Here is a 17,341-nt window from a genome sequence, read left to right on the forward strand (position 1 = left end):
TCGAGCAGCACGGCATGGACAAGTGCTAGTACAAAAATAATGCTAGTGCATGCCCCTTGTGCGACACCTTTGTAATAAACAATAGTCCTGCGAAAAAATATCACAGACCGGAGTAATTGTTCTTTGATAAAAACAATATGCATTAAAAATAAATAGACAAGATAGCACCTGGTATTTTTTGTCAGATGATCACGGATGCTGGACGTGCTTGGATCAAAAATAACCGGACAGATGCACATCTAATGTATCACTGAGCACCCACGTCGCTGGGTAATATCAAGTTGCAGACTGAACCATGTGTGAGGCACTAGAAGTGCATGGAAAGTGAATAGTATATGCATGTCATTAGCACTCTGGCCGCATAATCCATGCACGTAGCCGGTTTTCTCCTTTTCTCTCTTATCTGCTTCTACCGTCCCCTTTTGGTTCCAAACAAGGCCGCAGAGGCGACGCATCTTTAACAAGGTTAGAGATGATGATTTGACGATAGCAGCTCTCCGCGGCAGTGAGGTCAGGTAAGCCGGGGCAGAGGCGAGCCATCGCAGCGAGTTGGCAAGGCGGAGCCCTGGCCGCAGAGACAAGCCGGTTGGCGCCGGGCGCGGGGCACGAGGCCGACCACGGCTGAGTCAGCGGCTCAACGGGATGGTTCAAGCGGGCCCGAGTTTAGTGATGATCCGGCAACGGCTCAAGGCGGAGCAATTCACAGCCGCGTGGCTCGGGCGCAGCCGGCGAAGCGGCCAGGGCAGGTTGCCGGGACGAGGCGTGGTAACCCGGCGGCATGGCAGGCCAGCGAGTCCACGGGCACGGGGTCGGCGATCTTCAGTGGCATGGTGTTAACTCGGGCACGAGGCGGACGGCGGGTTGAACCACGCTCCAGCGGCGTGGTGTTAATCCGGCAAAGTGAATCGGAGAGGCGGATGGCTTGAAGCCGGCGAAGCGGCCAGGGCAGCGGCAACTTCAGCAGGTAGTAGGGATAATGGATCAGAGTTAGCTCAGCAGAGGCTAGTTTTGTGTGAGGCCACGGGCAAGCCGACTCCGGGGAATCCATGGCGATGGAGATGAACCGACGACGATTTTTCCTTAATTGAACTAGGCGCCGGCGACTTATTGCGGCGAACTGAGCGTCAGTGACCTTGTTGGAGAGCAGAAAACTGCAGCGCAGGTGACTCATAGTGAACCCCCGATGTAGTTTAATGTTCCATGACGGATTAGTAGAGGCGCAGACGCGGTTTGTCAAGGCAAAGTGGAAGCGCCCCAGTGCTGGGCGGCTCAGAGGCGGAACAGCTCCGGCGAGCGTGGCGACTCAATCCTGGAGGCGAATGGCGAGAGGCCGAGACGAGCGGGGCTAGCCCAAAGCTGAGAATCGGCTCATGGCCTTCAAGTAATATTTCGTGGTAGGAGTATTCTGTTGCCATCAATGTGCAAAAATCGCAACTAGAGGTATCTGAAAATTCATCGCTTAGCCCTTGGAGTAGATGACAGAGCATTTGGGGAAACAACTTGAAGCAGCATCTTGGCGTCTGCGGCCGCAACGACGGCGCCCGGCGACTTAACTCGAAACCGGGCAAGGAGCGGCCTGAGAAGGGTGACGGCCCATGGCAATGTGGAGACGGCCAGAGTGGAGCAGAACAGGCCGCAGTCATGCCGGCTCAGGCGTGGCCACGACGGCTCAGGCGCGGACTCGGCAGCCTGGAGGCGAGCAACGAGGCGGGGCGGCCCTGAATGAGGTGCAGTGTGGCGGACTCATGGCGTTTCCACAACGGCGGCGGTGTAGGAGTCCGGGTTGTGGCCCTTATTCTTCTCTTTTTACTGGATCTGTATTGACCAAGGCCTGCAGGATTTGCGCGCTGATAGCTTGCCTCTGATCAATCTATCTTTTTCCTTGGTAATCACGTGCTAAACCCACATAATAGCTTTTCCTTCTTCAATTCTTGACTTAACCTCCTGGGAGATTCCTTGCATGCACGTAATAATCAGAGTTTGACAAAAGAAAAAGGTGATTTTGTCTTCAGGTGATGTACTAGTCGAAGGTACACCATTGAGCTTGATGTTTGATGTGATGGAATAGCTTCCGCCGTTGTCGCTTCTGGTTTCTGCGCTGGGGACTAGCAGTCATAGTTCCGATTGATGTCTTTGGGAATTTAAACCGATTGATGTATTTGGGAATTTAAACCGTGTCTAATCAGGAAAAGGTTCCAGACAACTTGACGGTCTCAGCGACTCTGTACGCGGTGGCGTCAACTCGCCGAAAGTGATCCGGCCATGATGGATCGCCCCGTCGCGTGTGACGGTGCACACAGAGGCAACTCTAATTTCTCTTCTTTAACTTGAACCTCACGGATCGTAAAACCTGAAACGATGAACTCAAAGTTGATGCAGATCCTCCGGAGCTGAATCTTTCTTAAAATATTATGAACTTCTCGATCCCCGGAAAAGATCCCTTCAAGAAGTCAACACCACCGTGCGCGTGCCCCACGGTGGGCGCCAACTGTCGTGGAATTGTCACGTCAGATGTCCTTAGTGTCAGGACTTAGTCGCGAGGCCAACACATCTATGTGGTAGCTTGAGAGGGGTTGAGCGGAATCGAGAGACGCAACACAAGACAGGGATTTAGATAGCTTCGGGCCCCGGGAAACATCATCCGGTAACAACCCTACATGCTGTTTGAGGCTAGGTCTCATTATCATCACGAGGGAGTTGCCGTAAACCGGCTCTCCTCTTTATGTCTAGCCCTAAGATTGTTTCTTCTTGCTTGTAGCTTGTCCCTCTTCGGGGAGCCCAGCCCCTCCTTATATATGTTGAAGGGGCGGGTTACATGTGGAGTCCTATTAGGATTAGGACTAGTCTATCTCTAATACAAACCGGATACAAGTCCAGGTCTTAACTCCTTGTAAGACAAATATTCCTTATGCCTTTCCTCTTAAACCGGCCCACAATAGTTGAACCGGCCTTCATGAACCGCCAGACGGGCCACCGGGTCTTGTCGCTCTTCGCACCCGCCTGCCAGATTATCAATGAGTCGTGAACCGCCAAGTCTCAGCAAGGTCTCAAATAAACCGCCAAGTCCGGCCGGGTTAACTTCCGGCCGGTTTACACCGCGGGGTATATCCCCGACATAGTGCATAATTAGAACCACGATCATGTAGTTCCTTTTTCTAACCAATTAACAACAAAGAGTAAATCAGTAGCTAGCCGATGATTCACTAACATAGGATATATGATATGCACATGAAAGAGACTCAGCTACAGGATAAATCATGAGACTGAGAGCACCAGTTAGCTAGTTAGTACCCCAAACTTTTTCAAGTAAACATAGATCTGCATTTTTCTTCCTAATTTTTTCGTCTGCTAAATCAACATAAAATAGCAAGAGGACCTTACCCATCTTCTTCTTATTCTTCCCAGCAACTCTGGAGGAGTGCATCTTTTTCCATCGGGATCCAGCCCCCTGCAAATGAAATAGACCGACATATCAAATCTCAAGCAGATGCACGCGCAAATCAGCGGGAGAGAGAGAGGGGGAGTGGAGATGGCGCTCACCGCTGACTTCGCACAACGGATTGGAAGCGACTCACCTCGGTTCACCTTCTTCCCAGAGGTGCATGAACCCTAAGACGATGGTCCAGCGCTCCTCCAGCCGATAGCGATGCCTCCAGGCAGAGCCACTCCCCCTCTCGGTGATGACCATGTGATGGAGGAGAAGGATGAGTGGCGGTGGGCTCCTGCCAGTGGGTGGTGGTGGAGGCGGCCAGAGTTGACTGGGGGAGGTGACCTATCACGATGGCCGACAGTGACCCGCGCTCCCCCTACTAAGCGCCGAGGGGGTGATGGCGAGGCAAGCGGAGGCGACGACGCGAGGAGAGCGGCTGGGGCGGCGCGAGGGGGGCGGGGCGATGCGAGGGGGGGCGGGGGCAGCGTGAGGATGTGGGAGGCGGGCCGCTGCAAGAGCGAAGGGAGAGGAGGGACCGAGGGAGGCTAGGGTTGTCACCCAATCGGGAGCCCTGCTGACCCTTAGACAGAATCGAGCCAACCACAACACGACGCGCAAGGATCAGCACGTGAATTCCCTAAAATGCTCTCGGCGGGGCAAGCAAATTCCAGGCAGTGGCACGAACCAAGGATAGATGGAAGCATGAAGAAAACCGCGTTGTCGTTTTTTTCTTACTGATTCACATCTGCTTAGCCTCCTAGTTTTGTTGTCAAAATGTCTGTCTATGTCGTTCCTTGCGAAACTACTATTCTGGAAGAATGTCTAGCAGATGTTGTCAAAAAGAAGAGAAGTGGTAATGATGACCCACAAGTTTAGGGGATCTATCGTAGTCCTTTCGGTAAGTAAGAGTGTCAAACCCAACGAGGAGCAGAAGGAAATGATAAGCGGTTTTCAGTAAGCTTTTCTCTGCAAGCACTGAAATAATAGGTGATAGATAGTTTTGTGATAAGATAAATAGTAACGAGCAAAAAGTAAATAAAGTAAATAAAGTGCAGCAAGGTGGCCCAATCCTTTATGTAGCAAATGATATGCCTGGACAAATTCTAATAATGAAGAAGGAGCTTCCGAGGACACATTGGGAATTATCGTCAAGCTAGTTTTCATCACGTTCGTAAGATTCGCATTTGGTACTTTGATAATTTGATATGTGGGTGGACCGGCACTTGGGTACTGCCCTAACTTGGACAAGCATCCCACTTATGATTAACCCCTATTGCAAGCATCCGCAACTACAAAAAGGAGTATTAAGGTAAACCTAACCACAACATTAAACATATGGGTCCATATCAACCCCTAACGAAGCAACGCATAAACTAGGGTTTAAGCTTCTGTCACTCTAGCAACCCATCATCTACTTATTACTTCCCTATGTCTTCCTCTAGGCCCAAATAATGGTGAAGTGTCATGTAGTCGACGTTCACATAACACCACTAGAGGAAAGACAACATATATCTCATCAAAATATCGAACGAATATCAAATTCACATGACTACTAATAGCAAGACTTCACCCATGTCCTCAGGAACAAACGTAACTACTCACAAAGCATATTCATGTTCAAAATCAGAGGAGTAATAATATGCATAAAGGATCTGAACATATGATCTTCCACCAAGTAAACCAATTAGCATCAACTACAGGGAGTAATCAACACTACTAGCAACCCACATGTACCAATTTGTGGTTTTGATACAAGATTGGATACAAGAGATGAACTAGGGTTTTGAGATGAGCTGGTGCTGGTGAAGATGTTGATGGAGATTGACCCCCTCCCAATGAGAGGATCGTTGGTGATGACGTTGGTGATGATTTCCCCCTCCCAGAGGGAAGTGTCCCCGGCAGAACAGCTCCGCCAGAGCCCTAGATTGATTCCGCCAAGGTTCTGCCTCGTGGCGGTGGAGTTTCGTCTCGTAAGCTTGCCCAGGATTTTTTCCAGGGTAAAAGTGATGATATAGCAGAAGATGGATGCCGGAGGCCCACCAGGGGGGCCAGGAGATAGGGGGCCGCGCCCTACAGGGGGGCCCGTCCCTTATCTCCTGGACAGGGTGTGGCCCCCCTGGCCTATTTCTTTCGCTCATAAATTCTTAATAAATCCAAAAAGTTGTTTCGTGGAGTTTCAGGACTTTTGGAGTTGTGCAGAATAGGTTTCCAACTTCTGCTCCTTTTCCAGCCAGAATTCCAGCTGCCGGCATTCCCCCTCTTCATGGTAAACCTTGTAAAATAAGAGGGAATAGCCATAAGTATTGAGATATAATGTGTAATGATAGCCCATAATGCAATAAATACTAATATAAAAGCATGATGCAAAATGGACATATCAACTCCCCCAAGCTTAGACCTCGCTTGTCCTCAAGCGGAAGCCGAAATCGAAAAATATGTCCACATGTTTAGAGATAGAGGTGTCGATAAAAATAAAATACGGACATGAGGGCATCATGATCATTCTATCAATAGTAACATATATAGATTTTGTCATATGATTTCCTATGCTCAAGTAATAAACAATTCACAATGTCAAGTATGGTTCATAAACTTCATTGGGAACTAACAAACTATAATCTCAGTCATTGAAGCAATTGCAATTTATCGTAACATCAGAAAGAGTCAATAATAGAGATTTTCAACAAGCTCACATACTCAACTATCTCGTAGTCTCCCATAATTGCTAGCACTCACACAATACTTGTGGTTATAGAGTTTCAGCGGAACACTGAGAAAGATAGGGGCTTATTGTGTTGCCTCCCAACGTATTCACCTTTAGGTGATGTCAACAGTAATATCCTATGCCAACTTACATCCAATTGGATATATGTATCATGATCTTTCAAACATGAGGAGCTTGCCAAAGGATAAAATGAAAAAGGGGAAAGGTGAGGATCACCTTAACTCAAGCATAAAGTAAAAACATAAAGTAAAAGATAGGCCCTTCGCAGAGGGAAGCAGAGGTTGTCATGCGCGTTTAGGGTTGATGCATGAAATCTTAATGCAAAAGAATGTCACTTTATATTGCCCCTTGTATGTGGACCTTTATTATGCAATCCGTCGCTTTTATTACTTCCACAACAAGTTCGTACAAAGCTTATTTTCTCTGCACTAATAAGTCATACATATTTAGAGAGCAATTTTTATTGTTTGCACCGATGACAACTTACTTGAAGGATCTTACTCAATCCATAGGTAGGTATGGTGGACTCTCATGGCAAAACCGGGTTTGAGGATATTTAGAAGCACAAGTAGTATCTCTACTTGGTGCAAGGAATTTGGCTAGAAAGAGGGGGAAAGGCAAGCTCAACATGTTTGGAAGGTCAATGACAATATACTTTAACTGAGATGTCGAAAAACATAAACCATTACGTTGTCTTCCTTGTCCAGCATCAACTCTTTTAGCATGTCATACTTAATGAGTGCTTCATAATCATAAAAGATGTCCAAGATAATATATCTATATGTGAACCCCTCTTTCCTTATCACTTCCTATTAATTGCAATGATGACCAAGGCTACGTTCATCAACTCTCAACAATATTTATGCCTCCTACTTTCTATATGTGAAGTTATCACTATCTATAAGATCAATATGAACTCTTTTGTTCTTTCTACTTTCTTAAGATCATAGCAACATAGCAAAGCCCTTGACTCAACATTAATCTTTATTATAGATAGCACACAGACTCGCTTTCATAAAGAGATCACAATGCAAAACTCAAAACTACTTGATATCAAAACATCAATCTACTAGATCAAGATACTACTAAAAGGATCGAACTAAATAAAGCGGTAAAGATAGGAGTGTGATGGTGATACGATACCGGGGCACCTCCCCCAAGCTTGGCAGTTGCCAAGGGGAGTGCCCATACCCATGTGATTATTTCCTCGGAGGTGATGGAGGTGCTGATGATGACGGTGAATAATCGCACATCGAGCGTAAAAGCTCCTCCAATTTGCGGATAATGCCCTTGAGCCCAGCAATATGATCCTTTAACAAAATATTCTCCTGTGTGAGATACTTGTTCTGTATGCGGGCTAACTCAATCATCTTGAAAGCTTCAATCTCTGTTGGAGTGAAAGGGTTAGGTAAAGGTTGAGGGATGTCTTCTTCTTTCACCATCGGAGCTTGAACCTCCATGGCCTTCTTGATCCCTTCATCCTTGTTGATCTCTTCTGGTTCCTCTCTTTTCAACTCTATCTTCAATAGACAAGCATCCTTGTCTTCATTGTTGGAGGAGGGAGAAGTCATGGTGCTCTAAATCTGCAACGGAAACAGCTCGAAACGAAAACAGAGGATATTTGCGTGATACGGTGGTCAAAACCTTTGGGAGTATATATAATGAATTTTTACCGACCAAATACATAACATACAAGAAAACGGAGGCCGGGAGGCACACGAGGTGCCCACGAGACAGGGGGACGCGGCCTCCTCTCTCGTGGGAGCCTCGTGTCCCTTTCGGACTACTTCTTTCTTCCTAAAATTCTTAAATAATCCAAAACTGATAAAAATTGCCATTAGAGTTGTTTTGGAGTCGGGTTACTTACCGTACCACGTACATATGCCTTTTCGGGGTCTGGAATGTTCTGGAAAGTGTCTCTTATTTATTCCTCAGGGGTTATGGTTTCAATAATATTAGTTTCAACATTGATAGGATTACCTGAAATATAATGTTTAATTCTTTGACCATTAACCACCCTTGGATTTGTGCGTTCGAAGTTGTTGATTTTTATAGTACCAGAACGATAGACCTCCTCGATAACGTAGGGACCTTCCCATTTTGAGAGAAGTTTTCCTGCAAAAAATCTTAAACGAGAGTTGAATAATAACACATAATCTCCTATGTTAAACTCACGCTTTTGTATCCTTTTATCATGCTAGCGTTTCACTTTTTCTTTGAAAAGCTTGGCATTCTCATATGCTTGGGTTCTCCATTCATCAAGTGAGCTAATATCAAACAACCTCTTCTCACCGGCTAGTTTGAAGTCATAATTGAGCTCTTTAATAGCCCAATATGCTTTATGTTCAAGTTCAAGAGGTAAATGACATGCTTTTCCATAAACCATCTTATATGGAGACATACCCATAGGATTTTTGTATGCAGTTCTATTTGCCCATAATGCATCATCAAGTTTTTTGGACCAATTCTTTCTAGATCTATTCACAGTCTTTTGCAAAATTAATTTGAGCTCTCTATTGCTCAACTCTACTTGACCACTAGACTGCGGGTGATAAGGATATGCGATTCTATGATTGACATCATACTTAGCAAGCATCTTACGGAAAGCACCATGAATAAAGTGTGAACCACCATCAGTCATAAGATATCTAGGGACTCCAAACCTCGGAAAAATAACTTCTTTAAGCATTTTAATAGAAGTGTTATGATCAACACTACTAGTTGGAATAGCTTCTACCCACTTATTAACGTAATCAACAACAACTAAAATATGTGTATAACCATTGGAGGCAGGAAAATGTCCCATATAATCAAAGCCCCAAACATCAAACGGTTCAATAGCAAGAGAATAATTCATAGGCATTTCTTGACGTCTACTAATGTTACCTATTCTTTGACATTCATCACAAGATAAGACAAACTTACGAGCATCTTTGAAGAGAGTAGGCCAATAAAAACTAGATTGTAGTACCTTGTGTGCAGTTCTATCTCCAGCGTGGTGTCCTCCATAAGATTCAGAGTAACACTTGCGTAGTATTTGTTCCTGTTCATGCTCAGGCACACAACGTCTAATAATACCATCTACTCCTTCTTTATAAAGGTGTGGATCATCCCAGAAGTAATGTCTTAAATCATAAAAGAACTTTTTCTTTTGCTGGTATGTGAAACTAGGCGATATATATTTAGCAACAATGTAATTCACATAATCAGCATACCAAGGAGCAGTACGAGAAGCATTGACAACCGCTAATTGTTCATCAGGAAAACTATCATTAATAGGCAGTGGGTCATCAAGAACATTCTCTAACCTAGATAAGTTGTCTGCAACAGGGTCCTCAGCTCCCTTTCTATCAATAATATGCAAGTCAAATTCTTGGAGCAAGAGAACCCATCTAATGAGTCTAGGCTTAGCATCTTTCTTTTCCATAAGATATTTAATAGCAGCATGATCAGTGTGAATAGTAACTTTGGAATCAACAATATAAGGTCTAAACTTATCACATGCAAACACAACTGCTAAGAACTCTTTTTTAGTAGTAGCATAATTTCTCTGGGCAGTATCAAGAGTCTTACTAGCATACTGGATAACATTCAATTTCTTATTGACTCTTTGCCCTAAAACAGCACCTACAGCATAATCACTAGCATCGCACATAATTTCAAAAGGTAAATTCCAATCAGGTGGCTGAACAATAGGTGCAGTGATCAAAGCTTTCTTAAGTGTTTCAAATGCTTCTACACAATCATCATCAAAGACAAAAGGAATATCTTTTTGCAATAAATTAGTCAGAGGCCTAGAGATTTTAGAAAAGTCCTTAATGAACCTCCTATAAAAGACGGCATGACCAAGGAAACTTCTTATACCTTTTATGTCCTAGGGACATGACATCTTTTCAATAGCATCAACTTTGGCTTTATCAACTTCAATACCTCTCTCGGAGATCTTGTGCCCCAAGACAATGCCTTCATTAACCATAAAGTGACACTTTTCCCAATTCAGGATGAGACAAGTGTCTTCGCATCTCTGCAAAACTCGATCAAGGTTGCTCAAACAATCATCAAAAGAGGATCCATAGATGGAGAAGTCATCCATGAATACCTCACAAATCTTTTCACAAAAATCAGAAAATATAGCCATCATGCATCTTTGAAAGGTAGCAGGTGCATTACATAAACCAAAAGGCATACGTCTATAAGCAAAAGTACCAAAAGGGCAAGTAAATGTAGTTTTAGATTGATCCTTCGCGGACACAGGTATTTGAGAGAAGCTAGAATAACCATCTAGAAAGCAAAAATGTGTGTGTTTGGATAGCCTTTCTAGCATTTGATCAATAAAAGGTAAAGGGTAATGATCTTTCTTAGTAGCTTTATTTAACTTACGGAAATCAATTACCATCCTATAGCCTGTAATAATTCTTTGCGGGATCAATTCATCTTTATCATTAGGAACAACGGTGATACCTCCCTTTTTAGGGACACAATGGGCAGGGCTTACCCATTCACTATCAGCAACGGGATAAATAATACCTGCCTCAAGGAGTTTTAGAATCTCCTTTCTTACCACTTCCTTCATTTTGGGGTTTAATCATCTTTGAGGATCTCTAACTAGTTTGGCATCATCCTCCAATGTAATTTTGTGTTGACATAACGTGGGACTAACGCCCTTAAGATCATCCAGAGTATATCCAATAGCTGCTCGGTGCTTCTTCAGAGTTTTCAATAATCTTTCTTCTTCTTTCTCTGAAAGGTTAGCACTAATAATAATAGGATATTTTTATTTTTCATCAAGATAAGCATACTTGAGATTATCAGGTACGAGTTTGAGTTCGAACACGGGATCACCCTTGGGTGGAGGGGGTCCCCAAGAATTTCAACGGGAAGGTTATGTATTAGCATAGGTTCTTGTTTAAGGAACACTTCATCTATTTCTTCCCTTTCCCTCATAAACATATTGTTTTCATGGTCTAACAAATATTGTTCTAACGGATCAGTTGGAGGAACAACAATGGAAGCAAGACCAATAATTTCATCCTTACTAGGTGGTTCCCTTTCACGAGGTTGTCTACTAAACTTAGCGAAATTAAACTCATGAGACATACCATCTATGCCAACAGTGACAATATTCTTTTCACAATTAATCTTAGCACTAGCAGTATTCAAGAAGGGTCTACCAAAAATAATGGGACAAAAATCATCTTGTGGGGAACCAAGAACAAGAAAATCAGTAGGGTATTTAATCTTCCCACACAAGACTTCAATATCTCTAACAATCCCAATAGGTTTAATGGTGTCCCTATTAGCAAGCTTAATAGTAACATCAATGTCTTCTAATTCAACAGGTGAAATATCGTGCATAATTTTTTTATAAAGATCATAATGTATTGCATTAGCACTAGCACCCATATCACATAAGCCATGATAACAATGATCTCCTATTTTAACAGAAATAACAGGCGTGCCTACAACAGGTCTACATGTCTTAGTATCGGGTCTAGCAATATTAGCAGTTTCACCCAAGAAAGAGATAGCATGCCCATCTAAGTCCTCATCCAAGAGATCTTTAATCATAGCAATACTAGGTTCAACATTAATTTGCTCAGGAGGTGTATAAGTCCTAGTATTACTCTTACGAACAACAGTCGAAGCTTTAACATGATATTTTATCCTAACAGGAAAAGGAGGTTTTTCAACATAAGCAGTAGGAATAATAGGATCACTATATGTAATAGTCTTTTCTTCGACTGTAATAGGTGCAACTACTTTCACTTCAATAGGAGGATTATATTTAAACCACTTCTCCTTAGGGAGATCAACGTGAGTAGCAAAAGTTTCACAAAAAGTAGCTACTATCTCAGAATCAAGTCCATACTTAGAGCTAAATCCACGGAAAGCATCGGTATCCATAAAAGATTTAACACAATCGAACTTAGGTGTCATACCTGACTCCTTACCATCGTCGGAACCCCAATCTTCAGAGTTGCGTTTAATTCTTTCCAATAAGTCCCATTTGAAATCAATAGTCTTTAGCATATAGGAACCAGCATAGGAAGTATTGAGCAGGTTGCGATTATCAAGGGAAAGCCGAGCATAAAAATTCCGAATAATCATTTCCCGAGAGAGCTCATGATTGGGGCATGAATATAACATTGACTTAAGCCTCCCCCAAGCTTTAACGATGCTTTCTCCTTCATGAGGCTAGAAATTATATATGTAATTACGATCACGATGAACAAGATGCATAGGATAGAACTTCTGGTGAAATTCCAACTTCAGTCGCTTATAATTCCAAAATCTCGTATCATCACATAGCCTATACCATGTCATTGCATCTCCCTTCAAAGATAAAGGGAAGACCTTCCTTTTGACAACATCATCGGGGATACTTGCAAGTGTAAATAATGTTGGAAATATGCCCTAGAGGCAATAATAAAAGGATTATTATTATATTTCCTTGTTCATGATAATTGTCTTTTATTCATGCTATAATTGTATTATCCGGAAATCGTAATACACGTGTGAATACATAGACCACAATATGTCCCTAGTGAGCCTCTAGTTGACTAGCTCGTTGATCAACAGATAGTCATGGTTTCCTGACTATGGACATTGGATGTCATTGATAACGGGATCACATCATTAGGAGAATGATGTGATGGACAAGACCCAATCCTAAGCATAGCACAAAGATCGTGTAGTTCGTTTGCTAGAGCTTTTCCATTGTCAAGTATCTTATCCTTAGACCATGAGATTGTGTAACTCTCGGATACCGTAGGAGTGCTTTGGGTGTACCAAACGTCACAACGTAACTGGGTGACTATAAAGGTGCACTATAGGTATCTCCGAAAGTGTCTGTTGGGTTGACACGGATCGAGACTGGGATTTGTCACTCCGTTTGACAGAGAGGTATCTCTGGGCCCACTCGGTAATGCATCATCATAATGAGCTAAAAGTGACCAAGTGTCTGGTCACGGGATCATGCATTACGGTACGAGTAAAGTGACTTGCCGGTAACGAGATTGAACGAGGTATTGGGATACCGACGATCGAATCTCGGGCAAGTAACGTACCGATTGACAAAGGGAATTGTATACGGGGTTGCTTGAATCCTCGACATCGTGGTTCATCCGATGAGATCATCGAGGAGCATGTGGGAGCCAACATGGGTATCCAGATCCCGTTGTTGGTTATTGATCGGAGAGCCGTCTCGGTCATGTCTACGTGTCTCCCGAACCCGTAGGGTCTACACACTTAAGGTTCGGTGACGCTAGGGTTGTAGAGATATGAGTATGCAGCAAACCGAAAGTTGTTCGGAGTCCCAGATGATATCTCGGACATCATGAGGAGTTCTGGAACGGTCCGGAGGTAAAGAATTATATATGGGAAGTCGAGTTTCGGCCATCAGGAAAGTTTCGGGGGTTACAGGTATTATACCGGGACCACCGGGTGGGCCACCTATCCCGGAGGGCCCCATGGGCTGAAGTGGGAGGGGAACCAGCCCCTGGTTGGCTGGTGCGCCCCCCCTGGCCCCCCCTCTGCGCCTAGGGTTGGGAACCCTAGGGGAGGGGGCGCCTCCACTTGCCTTGGGGGGCAAGTCTCCCCCTTGGCCGCCCCCCTAGGAAATCCCATCTCCTAGGGCCGGCGCCCCCCTTGGGTCCCTATATAAAGAGGGGGGGGGTGGGAGGGCAGCCGCACCTGACACCTGGCGCCTCCCTTCCCCCCTTGCTACACCTCTCCCTCCTGTAGTCGCTTTGCGAAGCCCTGCTGGAGCCCTGCTGCATCCACCACCACACTGTCGTGCTGTTGGATCTTCATCAACCTCTCCTTCCCCCCTTGCTGGATCAAGAAGGAGGAGACGTCACGCTGACCGTACGTGTGTTGAATGCGGAGGTGCCATCCGTTCGGCGCTAGGATCTCCGGTGATTTGGATCACGACGAGAATGACTCCCTCAACCCCGTTCTCTTGAACGCTTCCGCACGCGATCTACAAGGGTATGTAGAGGCACTCCTCTCTCTCGTTGCTAGATGAACTCATAGATTGATCTTGGTGAACGTAGGAAATTTTTTATTTTATGCAACGTTCCCCACAGTGGCATCATAAGCTAGGTCTATGCGTAGTTCTCTATTGCACGAGTAGAACACAAATCTGTTGTGGGCATAGATGTTGTCAACTTTCTTGTCACTACTAGTCTTATTTTGCTTCCGCGGTATTGTGGGATGAAGCGGCTCGGACCGACCTTACACGTACGCTTACGTGAGACTGGTTCCACCGACTGACATGCACTAGTTGCATAAGGTGGCTAGCGGGTGTCTGTCTCTCCCACTTTAGTTGGAGCGGATTCGATGAAAAGGGTACTTATGAAGGGTAAATAGAAGTTGACAAATCACGTTGTGGTTATTCGTAGGTAAGAAAACGTTCTTGCTAGAACCCTATTGCAGCCACGTAAAAGATGCAACAACAATTAGAGGACGTCTAACTTCTTTTTGCAGCAATTGCTTTGTGATGTGATATGGCCAGAAGTTGTGATGAATGATGAATGATATATTGTGATGTATGAGATCATGTTCTTGTAATAGGATTCACGACTTGCATGTCGATGAGTATGACAACCGGCAGGAGCCATAGGAGTTGTCTTAATTATTGTATGACCTGCGTGTCAATGATTTAACGCCATGTAATTACTTTACTTTATTGCTAAACCGTTAGCCATAGTAGTAGAAGTAATAGTTGGCGAGCAACTTCATGGAGACACGATGATGGAGATCATGATGATGGAGATCATGGTGTCATGCCGGTGACGAAGATGATCATGGAGCCCCGAAGATGGAGATCAAAGGAGCTATATGATATTGGCCATATCATGTCACTACTATATAATTGCATGTGATGTTTATTATGTTTATGCATCTTGTTTGCTTAGAACGACGGTAGTAAATAAGATGATCCCTCATAACAATTTCAAGAAAGTGTTCCCCCTAACTGTGCGCCGTTGCTAAAGTTCGTCGTTTCGAAGCACCACGTGATGATCGGGTGTGATAGATTCTTACGTTCACATACAAGGTGTAAGACAGTTTTACACATGCAAAAACACTTAGGTTAACTTGACGAGCCTAGCATGTACAGACATGGCCTCGGAACACAGAGATCGAAAGGTCGAACATGAGTCGTATGGAAGATACGATCAACTGGAGATGTTCACCGATGATGACTAGTCCGTCTCACGTGATGATCGGACACGGCCTAGTCGACTCGGATCATGTAACACTTAGATGACTATAGGGATGTCAAATCTGAGTGGGAGTTCATTAAATAATTTGATTAGATGAACTTAATTATCATGAACTTAGTCTAAAATCTTTGCAAAATATGTCTTGTAGATCAAATGGCCAACGCTCATGTCAACATGAACTTCAACGCGTTCCTAGAGAAAACCAAGCTGAAAGATGATGGCAGCAACTATACGGTCTGGGTCCGGAACCTGAGGATCATCCTCATAGCTGCCAAGAAAGCATATGTCCTAGAAGGACCACTAGGTGAAGCACCCATCCCAGAAAAACCAAGATGTCATGAACGCTTGGCAATCACGTGCTGATGATTACTCCCTCGTTCAGTGCGGCACGCTTTACAGCTTAGAACCGGGGCTCCAAAAGCATTTTGAGCAACATGGAGCATATGAGATGTTCGAGGAGCTGAAAATGGTTTTCCAAGCTCATGCCCGGGTCGAGAGATATGAAGTCTCCGACAAGTTATATACTTGTAAGATGGAGGAAAATAGTTCTGTCAGTGAGCACATACTCAAAATGTCTGGGTTGCACAACCGCCTGTCCCAGCTGGACATTAACCTCCCAGACGAGGCGGTCATTGACAGAATCCTTCAGTCGCTCCCACCGAGCTGCTTTGTGATGAACTACAATATGCAGGGGATGGTGAAAACTATTCCTGAAGTATTTTCAATGCTAAAGTCAGCAGAGGTAGAAATCAAGAAAGAACATCAAGTGTTGATGGTCAATAAAACCACTAAGTTCAAGAAGGGCAAGGGTAAGAAGAACTTCAAGAAGGACGGCAAAGATGTTGCCGCACCCGGTAAGCCAGTTGCCGGGAAGAAGTCAAAGAATGGACCGAAGCCTGAGGCTGAGTGCTTTTATTGCAAAGGGAAGGGTCACTGGAAGCGGAACTACCCCAAATACTTAGCGGACAAGAAGGCCGACAACACTAAAGGTATATGTGATATACATGTAATTGATGTGTACCTTACCAGCACTCGTAGTAACTCCTGGGTATTTGATACCGGTGCCATTGCTCATCTTTGTAACTCACAGCAGGAGCTGCGAAATAAGCGGAGACTGGCGAAGGACAAGGTGAAGATGCGCGTCGGGAATGGTTCCAAGGTCGATGTGATCGCCGTCGGCACGCTACCTCTACATTTACCTACGGGATTAGTTTTGAACCTCAATAATTGTGATTTAGTGCCAAGTTTGAGCATGAACATTGTATCTGGATCTCGTTTAATGCGAGATGGCTACTCATTTAAATCCGAGAATAATGGTTGTTCTATTTATATGAGAGATATGTTTTATGGTCATGCCCCGATGGTCAATGGTTTATTCTTAATGAATCTCGAATGTAATGTTACACATATTCATAGTGTGAATACCAAAATATGTAAAGTTGATAACGATAGTCCCACATACTTGTGGCACTGCCGCCTTGGTCACATTGGTGTCAAGCGCATGAAGAAGCTCCATGCCGATGGACTTTTAGAGTCTCTCGATTATGAATCATTTGACACATGCGAACCATGCCTCATGGGCAAAATGACCAAGACTCCGTTCTCCGGAACAATGGAGCGAGCAACCAACTTATTGGAAATCATACATACTGATGTGTGTGGTCCAATGAGCGTTGAGGCTCGCGGAGGATATCGTTATGTTCTCACTCTCACTGATGACTTAAGTAGATATGGGTATGTTTACTTGATGAAACACAAGTCTGAGACCTTTGAAAAGTTCAAGGAATTTCAGAATGAAGTAGAGAATCAACGTGATCGAAAAATAAAGTTCTTACGATCAGATCGTGGAGGAGAATATTTAAGTCACGAATTTGGTACGCACTTAAGGAAATGTGGAATCGTTTCACAACTCACGCCGCCTGGAACACCTCAGCGTAATGGTGTGTCCGAACGTTATAA

The 17,341-nt window shown here is 44.2% G+C and overlaps 1 protein-coding gene across 1 annotated transcript in view; it reads right to left on the reverse strand.

Annotated features, from left to right (window-relative positions):
* Positions 1 to 700: 700 nt before the first annotated feature.
* LOC123089878 (uncharacterized) overlaps positions 701 to 17,341 on the reverse strand; it is a 49,099-nt gene continuing 32,458 nt past the window's right edge. Inside the window, 4 exon segments of the mRNA XM_044511435.1 lie at positions 701 to 955; positions 1,501 to 1,718; positions 3,382 to 3,448; positions 4,166 to 4,252. Coding sequence (XP_044367370.1) covers positions 701 to 955; positions 1,501 to 1,718; positions 3,382 to 3,448; positions 4,166 to 4,252 — 627 coding nt within the window.

This window comes from Triticum aestivum, chromosome 4B, assembly GCF_018294505.1.
Source record: "Triticum aestivum cultivar Chinese Spring chromosome 4B, IWGSC CS RefSeq v2.1, whole genome shotgun sequence".
Taxonomy (NCBI): Eukaryota; Viridiplantae; Streptophyta; class Magnoliopsida; order Poales; family Poaceae; genus Triticum; species Triticum aestivum.